Here is a 13,381-nt window from a genome sequence, read left to right as displayed (position 1 = left end):
CCAACCACTGCGCCACCAGGGAAGCCCCCATTGTTTTTTTAATGTTTTTCTTGTGCCTCTATTCTTCTATTACTGCCTTTTTTTTTTTTTTTTGGTATTAAATGGATATTTTTTACTGTACCATTTTAATTTTATCTTGTTTCTTCTAGTATTTTTTTAAAAAGTTATCTTCTTAGTGGTTTTTCTGGGGATTATATAATTAACATCTTAATTTAACACAGTCCAGTCCAGATTAATACCAATTTAATCTCAATAGTATACAAAACATTTTCTCTAATATCACTCTGTTCCCTCCCTCTCCTTGGTGTTATTATTGTCCTATAAATTGCATCTTTATACATTAGAAGCCCATCAACAGTTTTATAATGATTGCTTTATGCAGCTGCCTTTTAAATGACAAAAGAGTGATAAAGAAAAATACATTCCTACTCTTTTATATACATATATACTGTCTTTATTGCTGCTCATTATTTCTTCATGTGGACCTGAGTACTGTCTAGTGTCCTATTATTTCACCCCCTGAAGGACTCCCTTAGTATTTCTTGTAGGGCAGGTCTGCTAGTGACAAGTTCTGTTTTTGTTTATCTGGAAATGTCTTAATTTCTCCTTAATTTTTAAAAATGTTAATAACATTTTAAAAATAGATTTTATTTTTAGAGCAGTTTTAGGTACACAACAAAATTGAAGTGAAGGTACAGAGATTTTCTGTTATCTCCCCTGCAGCCAGTCACGCAGAGCTTCCCCCATTATAAGCTTCCCCCTCCGGGGTGTTACATTTGTTACAACTGATGAACCTACATCGACACATCATCACCCGAAGTCCATAGTTTACATAATGGTTCACTCTTGATGTTGTACATTTTATGGGTTTGGACAAATATATGACATGTATCCATCATTATGGTATCATATAGAGTATTTTCACTGCCCTAAAAATCCACTGTGCTTTCTATCCATCCTCCCTCCTCTCTAAATCCTGGCAACCACTGATTGATACATACATATATATATATATATATATATATATATATATATATATATTATATATATATATATATATATATATATATATATTTTGATGTGGACCATTTTTTTTTTTAACCTTTCATTTCTTTTTTTAAAATTAATTAATTAATTAATTTATTTATTTATTTATTTTTGGCTGTGTTGGGTCTTCATTTCTGTGCAAGGGCTCTCTCTAGTTGCGGAGAGCGGGGGCCACTCTTCATTGCGGTGCGCGGGCCTCTCACTATCGCGGCCTCTCTTGTTGCGGAGCACAGGCTCCAGACGCGCAGGCTCAGTAGTTGTGGCTCACGGGCCCAGTTGCTCCGCGGCATGTGGGATCTTCCCAGACCAGGGCTCGAACCCATGTCCCCTGCAATGGCAGGCAGATTCTCAACCACTGCGCCACCAGGGAAGCCCGATGTGGACCATTTTTAAAGTCTTTATTGAATTTGTTATAATATTGCTTCTGTTTTCCGTTTTGTTTTTTTGGCTCTGAGGCATGTGGGATCTTAGCTTGCTGACCAGGGATCGAACCTGCACCCCTGCATTGGAAGGCCTTCAAAGTCTTAACCACTGGACTGCCAGGGAAGTCCCACCACTGATATTTTGCCTTAAGTCCCCATGATTTTGCCTTTTCCATAACATCATATAGTTGGAATCATAGGTATGTACCCTTTTCAGATTGGCTTCTTTCACTTAGTAATATGCATTTAAGGTTTCTCCATGTTTTTTCATGGCTTCATAACTCATTTCTTTTTAGTGATGAATAAAATTTCATTGTTTGGATATACCACCGTTTATTCATCCATTGACCAACTGAAGGACATCATTTTTGCTTCTAGTTTTGGCAATCATGAATAAAGCCACTATACACATTCTTGTACGGTTTTTGTGTGTGAACATAAATTTTCAACTCTTTTGGGTAAATATCAAGGTGCACAATTGCTGGATTGTATGGTAAGAGTATGCTTAGTTTTGTAAGAAACTGCCAAACTCTTTTCCAAAGTGACTGTACCTTTTGCATTCCCACCAGCAATGAATGAGAGTTCTTGTTGTTCCACCTCCTCACCAGCATTTGTTGTGTGTTCTGGATTTTGGTCATTCTATTAGGTGGGTAATTGTATCTCATTATTGTTTTAATTTGTAATTCCCTGATGACAAATGACATGGAACATCTTATGCTCATTTGCCATCTATACATCTTCTTTGGTGAGGTGTCTGTTAAGGTCTTTGGCCCATTTTCAATAAATTGTGTTGTTTGTTTTCTTATTGTTGAGTTTTAAGAGTTCTTTTTATATTTTGGATAACAGTCCTTTATCAGATATGTCTTTTGCAAATATTTTCTCCCAGCCTGTGGCTTGTTTTTTCATTTTCTTGACAGTGTTTTTTTTTTTTTTCAGATCAGAAATATTTAATTTTAATGAAGTCCAGATGACCAATTCTTTCTTTCATGGATTATGCTTCTTGTAGTATAGTAAAAAGTCATCACGAAACCCAAGTCAACTAGATTTTCTCTTATATTATAGTTTTATAGTTCTGCATTTTACATTTAGGTCTGTCATCCATTTTGAGTTACTTTTTGTGAAGCATGTAAGGTCTGTGTCTAGATTCATTTTTTTACCTGTGGATATCCAGTTGTTTCAACACCACTTGCTAAAAAGGCTATTCTTTCTCCATTATATTGCCTTTGCTCGTTGTCAGGATCAGTTGCCTATACTTGTGTGGGTTTATTTCTGGACCCTTTATTCTGATCTATGTGTCTAGCCTGTCACCAATTTCAAATTGTCTTGATTAGCTTTATAGTAAGTCTTGAAATTAAGTAGTGCCAACTTTGTTCTTACCCTTCAATACTGTGTTGGCTCTTCTGGGTCTTTTGCGCTTCCATATAATCAGTTTGTTGATATCTGCAAAATAATTAGTTGTGATTTTGACTGGGATTGCACTGAATCTATAGATCAAGTTGGGAAGAACTAACATTTTGACAATATTGAGTCACCCTATTCATCAACATGAAATGTCTCTCCATTTAGTAGTTTGATTTCATTCATCAGAGTTTTGTAGTTTTCCTCATACAGATCTTGTACATATTTTGTTAGACTTATACCTAAGTATTTCATTCTTTGGGGGGGGGATGCTAATGTTAATGGTATTGTTTTAAATTTTAAATTCCATTTGTTAATTGCTGGTATATAGAAAAGTGATTAATTTTTGTATATTAACCTTGCATCTTGCCACCTTACTATAATCACTTATTAGTGTCAGGAGTCTTTTTGTTGATTCTTTCAGATTTTCTACATAGACAATCATGTCATCTGCAAACAAAGACAGTTTTAATTTTTCATTATCAATCTAAATGCTTTTTATTTCCTTGTTTTATTGCATTAGCTAGGACTCAGTATGATACTGAAAAGGAATGGTGAGAGGGGACATCCTTGCTTTGTACCTGATCTTAGTGGGAAAGCTTCTAGTTTCTCACCATGGTGTTAGCTGTAGGTTTTTTTTTTTGTACATATTCCTTATAAAGTTGAGGAATTCCCCTCATTCCCAGTTTACTGAGAGGTTTTGTTTGTTTGTTTGTTTTTTCAAATCATGAACGGGTGTTGAATTCTGTCAAATGCTTTTCCTGCATCAATTGATATGATCATGTGATATTTCTTTTTTAGCCTGTTTCTGTGATGGATTACATTAATTGAATTTGAAATGTTAAACCAGCTTGGCATTCCTGGGATAAATCCAACTAAGTCATGGTATATAACTCTTTTTTTTTTAAATAAATTTATTTTATTTTATTTATTTATTTTTGGCTGCGTTGGGTCTTCATTGCTGTGGGCGGGCTTTTCTCTGGTTGTGGCGAGCGGGGGCTACTCTTTGCTGCGGTGCGCGGGCTTCATTGTGGTGGCTTCTCTTGTTGCAGAGCAGGGCTCTAGGCGCAGGCTTCAGTAGTTGCTGCACGCGGGCTTAGTTGCTCCGTGGCATGTGGGATCTTCCCGGACCAGGGCTCAAACCCGTGTCCCCTGCATTGGCAGGTGGATTCTTAACCACTGTGCTACCAGGGAAACCCTATAATTCTTTTTATACGCTGTTGAATTCAGTTTGCTAATATTTTCCTGCAGATTTTTGCAACTAGGTTCATGAGAGATATTGGTCTGTAGTTTTCTTGTAATGTCTATGTCTGATTTTGGTATTAGAGTAATGCTGGTCTCATAGAGTAGGTTAGGAAATATTCCCTCTGCTTTTATTATGTGAAAGAAATTGTAGAGAATTGGTATAATTTGTTAAATGTTTGGTAGAATTCACCAGTGAACTCATGTGGGCCTGGTGTTTTGTTTTGTAAGGTTATTAACTATTGATTCAATTTATTTAATAGATATAGGCTTATTCAGATTGCCTACTTCCTCCTTCATTTTTAAGAACAGTTTTGTTGGATATAAAATTCCTGAATGACAGCCTTTTTCTTTTAGCACTTTTGAGTACATCATTCTACTGCTTTCTGACCTCCATGGTGACTGAATAAAAATAAGCTGTTAATATTGAGGAGCCCTTGTATATGATGAGTTATTTTTGTCTTGCTGCTGTTGAGGCCCAGGGCATGCTGCCCCCAATTATGCCTCAGTGGCATATTATTTTGAATTAAAGTTACTTGAGAAACAGTCAGTGAAAAAAATGATATAAAAAACCCACTATGCCCCCAACTCCTTACCCCCTAAAAGTGGGAAATAAATCTCCCATGTGAAGAAGGTATCCTCCCTGTACCAGCAGGATAGAAAGCATCCTTAACAATGGAGTTAGGAAATTCAAGGTTAAGTAAGCGTTGTAAACAAACTTTGTTACTTCCTTTCTGTGCTACTCCAAGCACAAGCCCCTTTATTTTGTTAACAGGCACAAATAATTGTTTCTTTGTCTAAAAATGATATTTAAACAATCTGCTTTGGTGACTTTGGGGGTCCCATTTATATGAGATCTCTGTGCATACAAATTCAACTGATTTTTTTTTCCTATTAATCTGTCTTATGGCAGTTTAATTATTAGACCAGCCAAAAGAATTCAAGATGGGTAGGGGGAGAATTTCTCCCTCCCCAGCACTGTCTCAGAATTGTCTTTGTCTCTGTCTCTTGGCAGTTGGACTATGATGTGTGCAGTTGTGGATCTCTTTGAGTTTATTATACATGGAGTTTACTGAGCTTCTTGGATGTAAATATTAACTTTTTTTCCATCAAATTGAGGATGTTTTCAGCCATGGTTTCTTCAAGTGTTCTTTCTGCCCCTTTCTTTCCTCTCCTTCTGGGATTCCCACTATGTGTCTGTCAGTGTTCTTATAGTGTCTCACACGTCTCTGAGGCTCTATTCGTTTATCTTCATTCATTTTTCGTTCTGTTCCTCAGAATGGATAATCTCAATTGATTTAACTTCAATTTCATGGCTTCTTTCTTCTAACAGTTCACATCTGAGGCTCTCTGGTTAATTTTTCATTTCAGTTATTGTACTTTTCAACACCAGAATTTCTATTTGGTTCCTTTTTATGATTTCTATCGCTTGATATTCACCCTTGGGTGAGAATCATTCTCATACTTTAAGTCTTTAGACATGGTTTCCTTTAGTTCTTTGAACATATTTATAATTGCTGATTAATGTCTTTGTTAAACAGGTTCAAAATTTGGACTTTCTCAGGGACAGTTTCTATTGACTGCTTTGTTTTTTCTTCTGCATGGGCCAGACCTTCTTATCTTTTGCATGTCTTGTATTTTTTTGTTGAAATGTGAACATTTTATTTATTTATTTTTAGCTGTGTTGGGTTTTCGTTGCTGCGCGTGGGCTTCTCCCTAGTTGCAGTGAGCGGGGGCTACTTTTCGTTGTGGTGTGTGGGCTTCTCACTGCGGTGGCTTCTCTTGTTGCAGAGCATGGGTTCTAGGCGCACAGGCTTCAGTAGTTGTGGCACGCAGGCTCAGTAGTTGTGGCTCGCAGGCTTAGTTGTTCCACGGCATGTGGGATCTTCCCAGACCAGGGCTCGAACCCGTGTCCCCTGCATTGGCAGGTGGATTCTTAACCACTGCGCCACCAGAGAAGCCCTGAACATTTTAAAGAATTAAAATGTGGTAACTCTGGACATCAGATTCTTGCTCTACCCCTTCAACCTGGGTTTTTTGTTGGTGTTTGTCTGTTTAATGACCTTCCTAAACAAATTCTGTAAAGTCTATATTCTTTGTGCTGCCACTGAAGTCTGCTCAGTTAGCTTAGTGTTCAGCTAATCATTAGAGAGATTTCTTAAGTGCCCTGAACCAGTAAGTCTTACACCCTTTGCTGAGGGGCTCTATGTGTGTCGAGACACACCCTCAGTATTTCAGCAGTTTACAACTCTGACTTAGCTTTTAACTCCTGCTTGTGTAGATCCTCAAGGTCAGCCAGGGATGAGAGATAAGGGCCTTCCCAGGTCTTTCCTGGGCATGCAAACAGCCCTACAAAGCACCCTATACATATAGATTCCCAGGAATATGCTGAAGCTTTTCAAAACCTCCTGTGGACATCTCATTCCTCAGATTTCCTTTTCAAGTTTTTTGGCCAGCCTCCTGTTTGCTCCAACTGGCATTTCCACCTCAGCCAGCTGTGATGTTGGACAATTACTGCTGATTATTTATTTAGTTTTAAACAAATGTCCTGGTGTTTCGACTTTCCTCACCGAGCAAGCTCTGAGTCAGGTCAAACAAAGATAAGCCCTGTAACAGGACTTATCCAGGGAGCTAGTCGCCAGACAGGTCGAATACTGACAGTTTTCTGGGGACATGGCTTTTCTGGAGAGCTCTAGGCATGTTTTGCCCCCTCCAGTGGCTGACAGGCTGCTTGTTTTCTCAGTTACCATGGTTTTGAGTCTGTTGGTTTTCAAGGCTATTGTGGAGCTAGGAAGAATGAGATGGGAATAGGGCAAGTTAAAATGCCACAAAGCTTACTCGTCTGTGATTCAGCTACTTTTCTTGAATAGATACTCTTCATTGTTGCAAGCCTTTGGTTAATTTCCAGAGTTCTGAAAATGTTATTTTTTTGACAATTTTTGCCTGTGTTCTCATTGCTTTTATGGAGGAGCTGAGTTTCAGAGGTCCTTACTCCACCATTCCAGAAGGGCTTCTTCCATAAACATTAATTTCTGTACTGTGCTGTAATGTAATCATGTATTCAAGAGCTGATGAGGAATATTCAGTTTTGGCCCCAGACTGCTGTGCCTTTTGAGCTATCTATTTTTTCCTTTCTTCTACCTTTTTTTTCTTATAAATGTCAGCCCACGGTCTTCCCATAGCAGCCCCTCTCTCCTTGTCAATATGCTACTTCTAATATGCTGTGGGGTTAATAAACAGCCAAGTTGGGTAGCAATGTTAGAATAGCTTTGGATGGTCCATGGCAAAATGTGTGGACTCTGACATTGCGACTGCTCAGGAGTCACTTTGGCTTTCTCTCTCTTATGCTCTAAAAATGAGGTTTCTAGATACCTGAATTTACAAGAATTGAGTTGGTGATGTCCAAATCACGGGAGATAATAGTCCCACAATACTCCTTGCTGAGTCAGATTATATCTATAGTGGTACACCTAATTTTGGGAAACATGTTTTAAGATGGCTTTGACCAAATAGGAATTTCAAGGTAACAGTAACCAGGATGGAGAGTGAGTAGTTCTAAAACTATGCCATACAAGGAATAATTGGGAAGAGTGGTGGTACTTCATTGGGAGAAAGAAAAACTTGGAAAAAAGAAAAAACTATTGGAGTACAGGACAGGGCTGGTATGGTAATAAAATTATTCTGTCTCCCTCCACCATAATCATGCCAATTGATTATAGGTTATAAACGAAAAAGAATAGGTTATAATGGGACAGATTTTGACTCAATATAGAAGAGATTTCTAATAATGAGAACTGTCCAACAATGTAATTGACTAAGTATGTACCATAGCTTGAGCCTGGGGAGACAAAACTAAATAAGATAGAATCACTATTCTAGGGCAGCTCATAAAGGGAAAGCCTCATCCTTAGTGATTAAACAAAGACTAAGTGACCACCTGTTAAGGATGCTGCATTAGATAGAAGACTGGAGTATATAGAGCTAAAGTCCATTCTAACACTACCATGTTAAGGGTCTGAGGTACAGGGTGGAGTCTGCTGCAGTCCCTACAGAGCTGGCAGATGACTTTAGGGCAAGATAAAATACTCAGTGTGAGTCTAGAGCAGCAGTCCCCAACTTTTTTGGCACCAGGGACTAGTTTCATGGAAGAGAATTTTTCCAGGGATGGGTTGGGAGGTGTAAGATGGTTCAGGCGGTAATGCGAGCGATAGGGAGCGGCAGATGAAGCTTCGCTCGCTGGCCCGCTTCTCACCTCCTGCTGTGCGGCCGCTTCCTGGCAGCCTGAGGACCGGGAGTGGTCCGCGGCCCAGGAGTTGGGGACCCCTGGTCTAGAGTCTCCAAGGAGTACAATATATTTTTGAACTCTTTGTCTACCAAGGTCTCTTTACGGTCATTAAATTATGTATGACGTTGGAGGCAAGTCAACTTTACTTTAGGGATTTACTGACACCTAGTGGTAGAAATAGATATCAATATAATCCAAAATGTTAGAAGACCATACACACAAGTTCATTATCAAAAATAAAGATGTATAATAACAAAATGTATAATTTACAAAAATTATAAATGCACATTGTGATAAAAATGTATTAACGTTTCAAATTCTATTTTCAAAAAGAATTTTAAATTCTTTAAATGTTATGTTTTTATACTGAAATTTCAAACTTCAATATCTTGACTGATTTTATTTATGAGCAAACCTATAACACCATTACTGTATCTTTTAACTCATATATTTCATTTATGCTATTTTCATGGTTTATGAAAAACAGAAAAAATATCACCTAAGCTATCAATTTATTAAATTTTTTTTTTAAATTTTTATTTATTTACTTATTTAAATTTTATTTATTTACTTATTTATTTATGGCTTGTGTTGGGTCTTCGTTTCTGTGCGAGGGCTTTCTCTAGTTGCGGCAAGTGGGGGCCACTCTTCATCGCGGTGCGCGGGCCTCTCACTATCGCGGCCTCTCTTGTTGCGGAGCACAGGCTCCAGACGCGCAGGCTCAGTAGTTGTGGCTCACGGGCCTAGTTGCTCCGCGGCATGTGGGATCTTCCCAGCCCAGGGCTCGAACCCGTGTCCCCTGCATTGGCAGGCAGATTCTCAACCACTGTGCCACCAGGGAAGCCCAATTTATTAAATTTTAATTTGTAAGTTGAAAGCACTAAAACAGAAAGGTTAATATGCTGTAATTCAAAGGGAGAATTATAGACATCAATCCAATACCATTAACAGTAGTTTTTCATGATAGTGACACCTGATCTGTAACATTTTTGTCTGGGTCTCTGTGAACAAACTTGGAGAAGCTTGGAGAAGGTTGCTTCTGGTTAGACCTAGGAGCTATGGCTAAAAAACAATAGGTGTTAATTGGGCTATGGGGAAATCAAACCCATATTTGGGCCTCTTCAGAATGCCTTTATGCTAAATAAACTCAGATAAATGGCTATGGCTATTGAGCTATAGAATGCATAATAAAACTTTCTGTGATTTACCTACAAACAAAAGAGAAAAGCAGAATGTAACAAATTTTGCATAGTAAATAAAACTTATGAAAACTAAAATTATAGATAAAAAATTTAGCTGATGTGGTTAATATGTTTTAACAACATGACAAGAAAATGAAAGTTTTTTAGGTTAGAAGAAATGAGTACCATTAACATTCTGATGGTTATGGTACCATAACATTTTGATACGATATGCAAAATGCCACTTCTCCCACATGCATTATGGGATTTAAAGGAACTATCCTCTCCAAATACTTCTTCCTTCTGCAAAACCTCCACTCTCCTACATGTTTTCAAAATAACCCACAGTCTGATAAACCAGTTCTTTTTCGTAACTACAGAGGCAAACCCCTTATGTGTGGTGAAGAATTCAAGACCAGGCAGTCTGGCTCTGGTGTCTGCCTTCAGTCACCACCCTGTGATGCCCTGAGTGACTTCGCAGGCCACGCCAGTATTCCTCAGCTCAACAGAAGTCAGAATGGCTTAAACACCATGATACCTACACTAGAGAAAATTACTTCTACCTTTCAGATCTATTTCAGTGATATGGGAATTTTTGTCAGGGATGACAATCTCTATTAAGTTTTTACATATTATCTGTTTTATTACTATTTAGCTTCTGTTAGCTTAGTGTTGGTTGAAAATAGAAAGGAACAGAACTCGTAAGAAGAGTATTAGAAAATGTGAGCATAGCCAATTTAAAGTTTCCATTCAATATTTTTTTTCTACAGATAATATATAACCAGCTTCACGGGACAGTGCCCTAACTTCTCAACTATTTTTTTTCTCTCGAGGATGGAACAGGATGGCAGTTAAGCTTAACTAACTTCAGTGTGGGGTCTACAGATGTAGGGATATTTAATAAATTGAATTAACTTATGGAATTGTAGAGCTCAGAACTGGATGGTTAGCAGAACATCTGCGAAGTGTTTAATGCACTGGCTTACTATAAAGGAAGGTTAGAATTGTAGAAGATAATCAACCTCAAATCCATCTTGAAAGCATTCTTAAAATTGTGGGTATTTAACAATCCATAATAAAAGTGATCCACAACAACCCCAATTAAAAAACATTTCCTGCTCTCACTACCAAAATTAGTATTTTGTAAATTTTAGGAGGATCATAAAGACTGTTTAACAAGATGGAACCAACCCAGCAGTGAATAACAGGAGTGATTCCAGTTTTTAAAATGCTGTTAATGCAATAATTTACTTGAAGTTATTCTTTGTACCTCACAAAGGTTCAAGGTTGTTCAGAAGAAAGTATAGTAGATTAGAAGGAAGGAGATTTGGGCTCCAGGTTTCATCCTATTACTTACTAGGCTTGTCACTTAGGGCAAATCACTTAAAACCCCTGAGCTGTGGTTTCCTCATTTTACCCCTGCTTCATTCAGCTCCACTGCTAGGCTGTATCTGCAGCCTCCTCAAGGTGCTCCACACCCAGCAGGCACTCAGTTAATGTTTGCTGGCTGAACAAACCAAAGACTGATTGAAAATGAAAATAAAAATATTGTCACATACACCGCAGAAGTTGCTCTGAGGTTAAAATGATGTGGGGTTATAATATGTGGGGAATTAGCTTGAGACATACAGTGCAGTTCTTTTTACAAATGGAGAAGATGTTCTTATATATTTTTAATACCTAATTTAGAAAGAAACTAAGGTTGGGACTTCTCTGGCGGTCCAGTGGTTAAGACTTCGCCTTCCAATGCAAGGGGTGCAGGTTTGATCCCTGGTCAGGGAGCTAAGACGATACATGCTTTGTGGCCAAAAAACCAAAACACATAAAACAGAAGCAATATTGTAACAAATTCAATAAAGACCTTAAAAATGGTCCACATCAAAAAAAATCTTTAAAAAAAAAAAAAGAAGGGCTTCCCTGGTGGCGCAGTGGTTGAGAATCTGCCTGCCAATGGGGGACACGGGTTCGAGCCCTGGTCTGGGAAGATCCCACATGCTGCAGAGCAACCGGGCCCGTGAGCCACAACTACTGAGCCTGCGCGTCTGGAGCCTGTGCTTGCAACAAGAGAGGCCGTGATAGTGAGAGGCCCATGCACCGTGATGAAGAGTGGCCCCCGCTCGCCGCAACTAGAGAAAGCCCTCACACAGAAACAAAGACCCAACACAGCCAAAAATAAATAAATAAATTAATTAATTAAAAAAAAAAGAAACTAAGGTAAGTGTGTTAATAACTGCAAGCTATTTCAAATAGCTTATATACTTATAAATATTTATATATATTTATAAATATTATATATTTATAAATATTCTGAGAAAAACAGACTATATCTACCGAAAGCCTCAGAAGACTTCAGTGATTAAAGATTAACATAACTTTAGAAATAAAATACCTGTGATTTTCAATAGTGCAGGTAAATTCACCAAAGAAGTTCAGATTAAAAAGTCAAATGGTAATTCCCTATAACACAGTCATACTAGGCAATATCTTACCATATTTTAAAAAGAGATTTATATGTACTAATGTTGAAAGGTCTAAGATATACTGTTAGGTGAAAAATGCAAATAATACAACCCATATATTTCCAGGTGTTCAAATCTATATCTATAAAACTATCTTGAAAAAGGCCTGGAAGGTACACACCTGATGGATGACAGTGGTCGTCTCTGAGGAGGGACTTTTAGCTTTATTGGCATTGCCTGAAATTTTTTAATAGCAGGAATGTGAAAAAATAGATGAGAGGATATTACTAATTCATAGAATCCCTTGAGCATTACTTGAATATTGAAGATTGAAGGGATAACTATCTGTTTAATTTTATACAAATATGGGTATACTTCTTGGTCTTTGCAAGGAGAGAGCACTATAGCTTTCAGTTACCCAACATTTAGGGAATTCTTGGTTAGAGTAAGTTAAACAGTTTTTCTACAGAGAAGAAAAGCTCAATGGCTGACAGCACTGATATCTAGCATTAAATAGCATACTTACTAAAAAAAGAACTAAACCACAAAACTAAGGAAAAATATATTAGCTATATATAGTGGTAATGGGAAGAGTAAGTAAAAATATACTAGTTACACAGTGGCGATGGAAGGACTAAGGAAAAATACATTCATTAGTTATATATACTGGTAATGGGAAGCTTGTAATTAGACATAATTCTCATTAGAGTTATAATATAGCTTCTAAATAGTCTACTATTAAATAAAGTTTCATTTTAAAAATCAGTTTTATTATTTCAACGTATTTGATTTGCTCAGTCCATTAGACAAGAGGGCAGGCTGACTAAACACAACCTAAGGCATAACCTGAGGGGGCTCGCGCATCATTACCTGACTGCTCGCAATGCTGACTGGCTGCTGATGGGTTCCACGGCGCCGAAGCTCCCCTCTACTGCAACGGTTCTTCACTCCTGAAGGACTTCCTCATTTCTGTTTGCTCAACCTCTTCTTCCTTAAGCTTCCTGTCTTGGGACGACACTCTCTCCATATACCTTGCATCATACGGTGTTCTTTGCGGGGAGTCTCTGTCCGGAAGTGGCCTCTGTGCCTGTGAGGCACCGTGATTCTGGGATTCGTAGCCCACCAGTGGATCTCTCATTCCTCCAGGACCACTGAGCCCATCCTCAGGTTTCAGAGAAGAGTGCTTGTCCTCCTTACGCTCATACAGACTCAGTCGTTTCTCAACCACCTCACGAATCAACACTGAAAAATTATACGTGCAGAAATCTCTGTGATTTTCCGTATTTTAGTAGTTATAATGCTGACTTACAGATGAGTACAAAATATTCACCAGCCCTCGTCCCTTCC

The 13,381-nt window shown here is 38.1% G+C and overlaps 1 protein-coding gene across 8 annotated transcripts in view; it reads right to left on the bottom strand.

Annotated features, from left to right (window-relative positions):
* Positions 1 to 13,381, bottom strand: part of RSPH3 (radial spoke head 3) — a gene marked incomplete at its 5' end in the record, with an annotated part of 74,683 nt that overhangs the window by 42,946 nt on the left and 18,356 nt on the right. For 5 of the 8 annotated variants that reach the window (XR_014267660.1, XR_014267661.1, XR_014267662.1 and 2 more), the window contains one exon: positions 12,905 to 13,276. Coding sequence is in view for 1 of the 8 variants with exons in the window: in XM_082475601.1 (XP_082331727.1) it covers positions 12,963 to 13,276 (314 nt within the window). Of the gene's footprint in view, positions 1 to 1,139; positions 2,910 to 12,782; positions 13,277 to 13,381 lie in introns of those variants that run through there. The other 3 variants (XR_014267663.1, XR_014267666.1, XM_082475601.1) reach the window with 3 other exon arrangements.

This window comes from Balaenoptera physalus (assembly GCF_965194825.1).
Source record: "Balaenoptera physalus genome assembly, chromosome: 9".
Taxonomy (NCBI): Eukaryota; Metazoa; Chordata; class Mammalia; order Artiodactyla; family Balaenopteridae; genus Balaenoptera; species Balaenoptera physalus.
The sequence above is the reverse complement of the archived record's forward strand: the minus strand, read 5'-3'. Positions and strand labels throughout refer to the sequence as shown.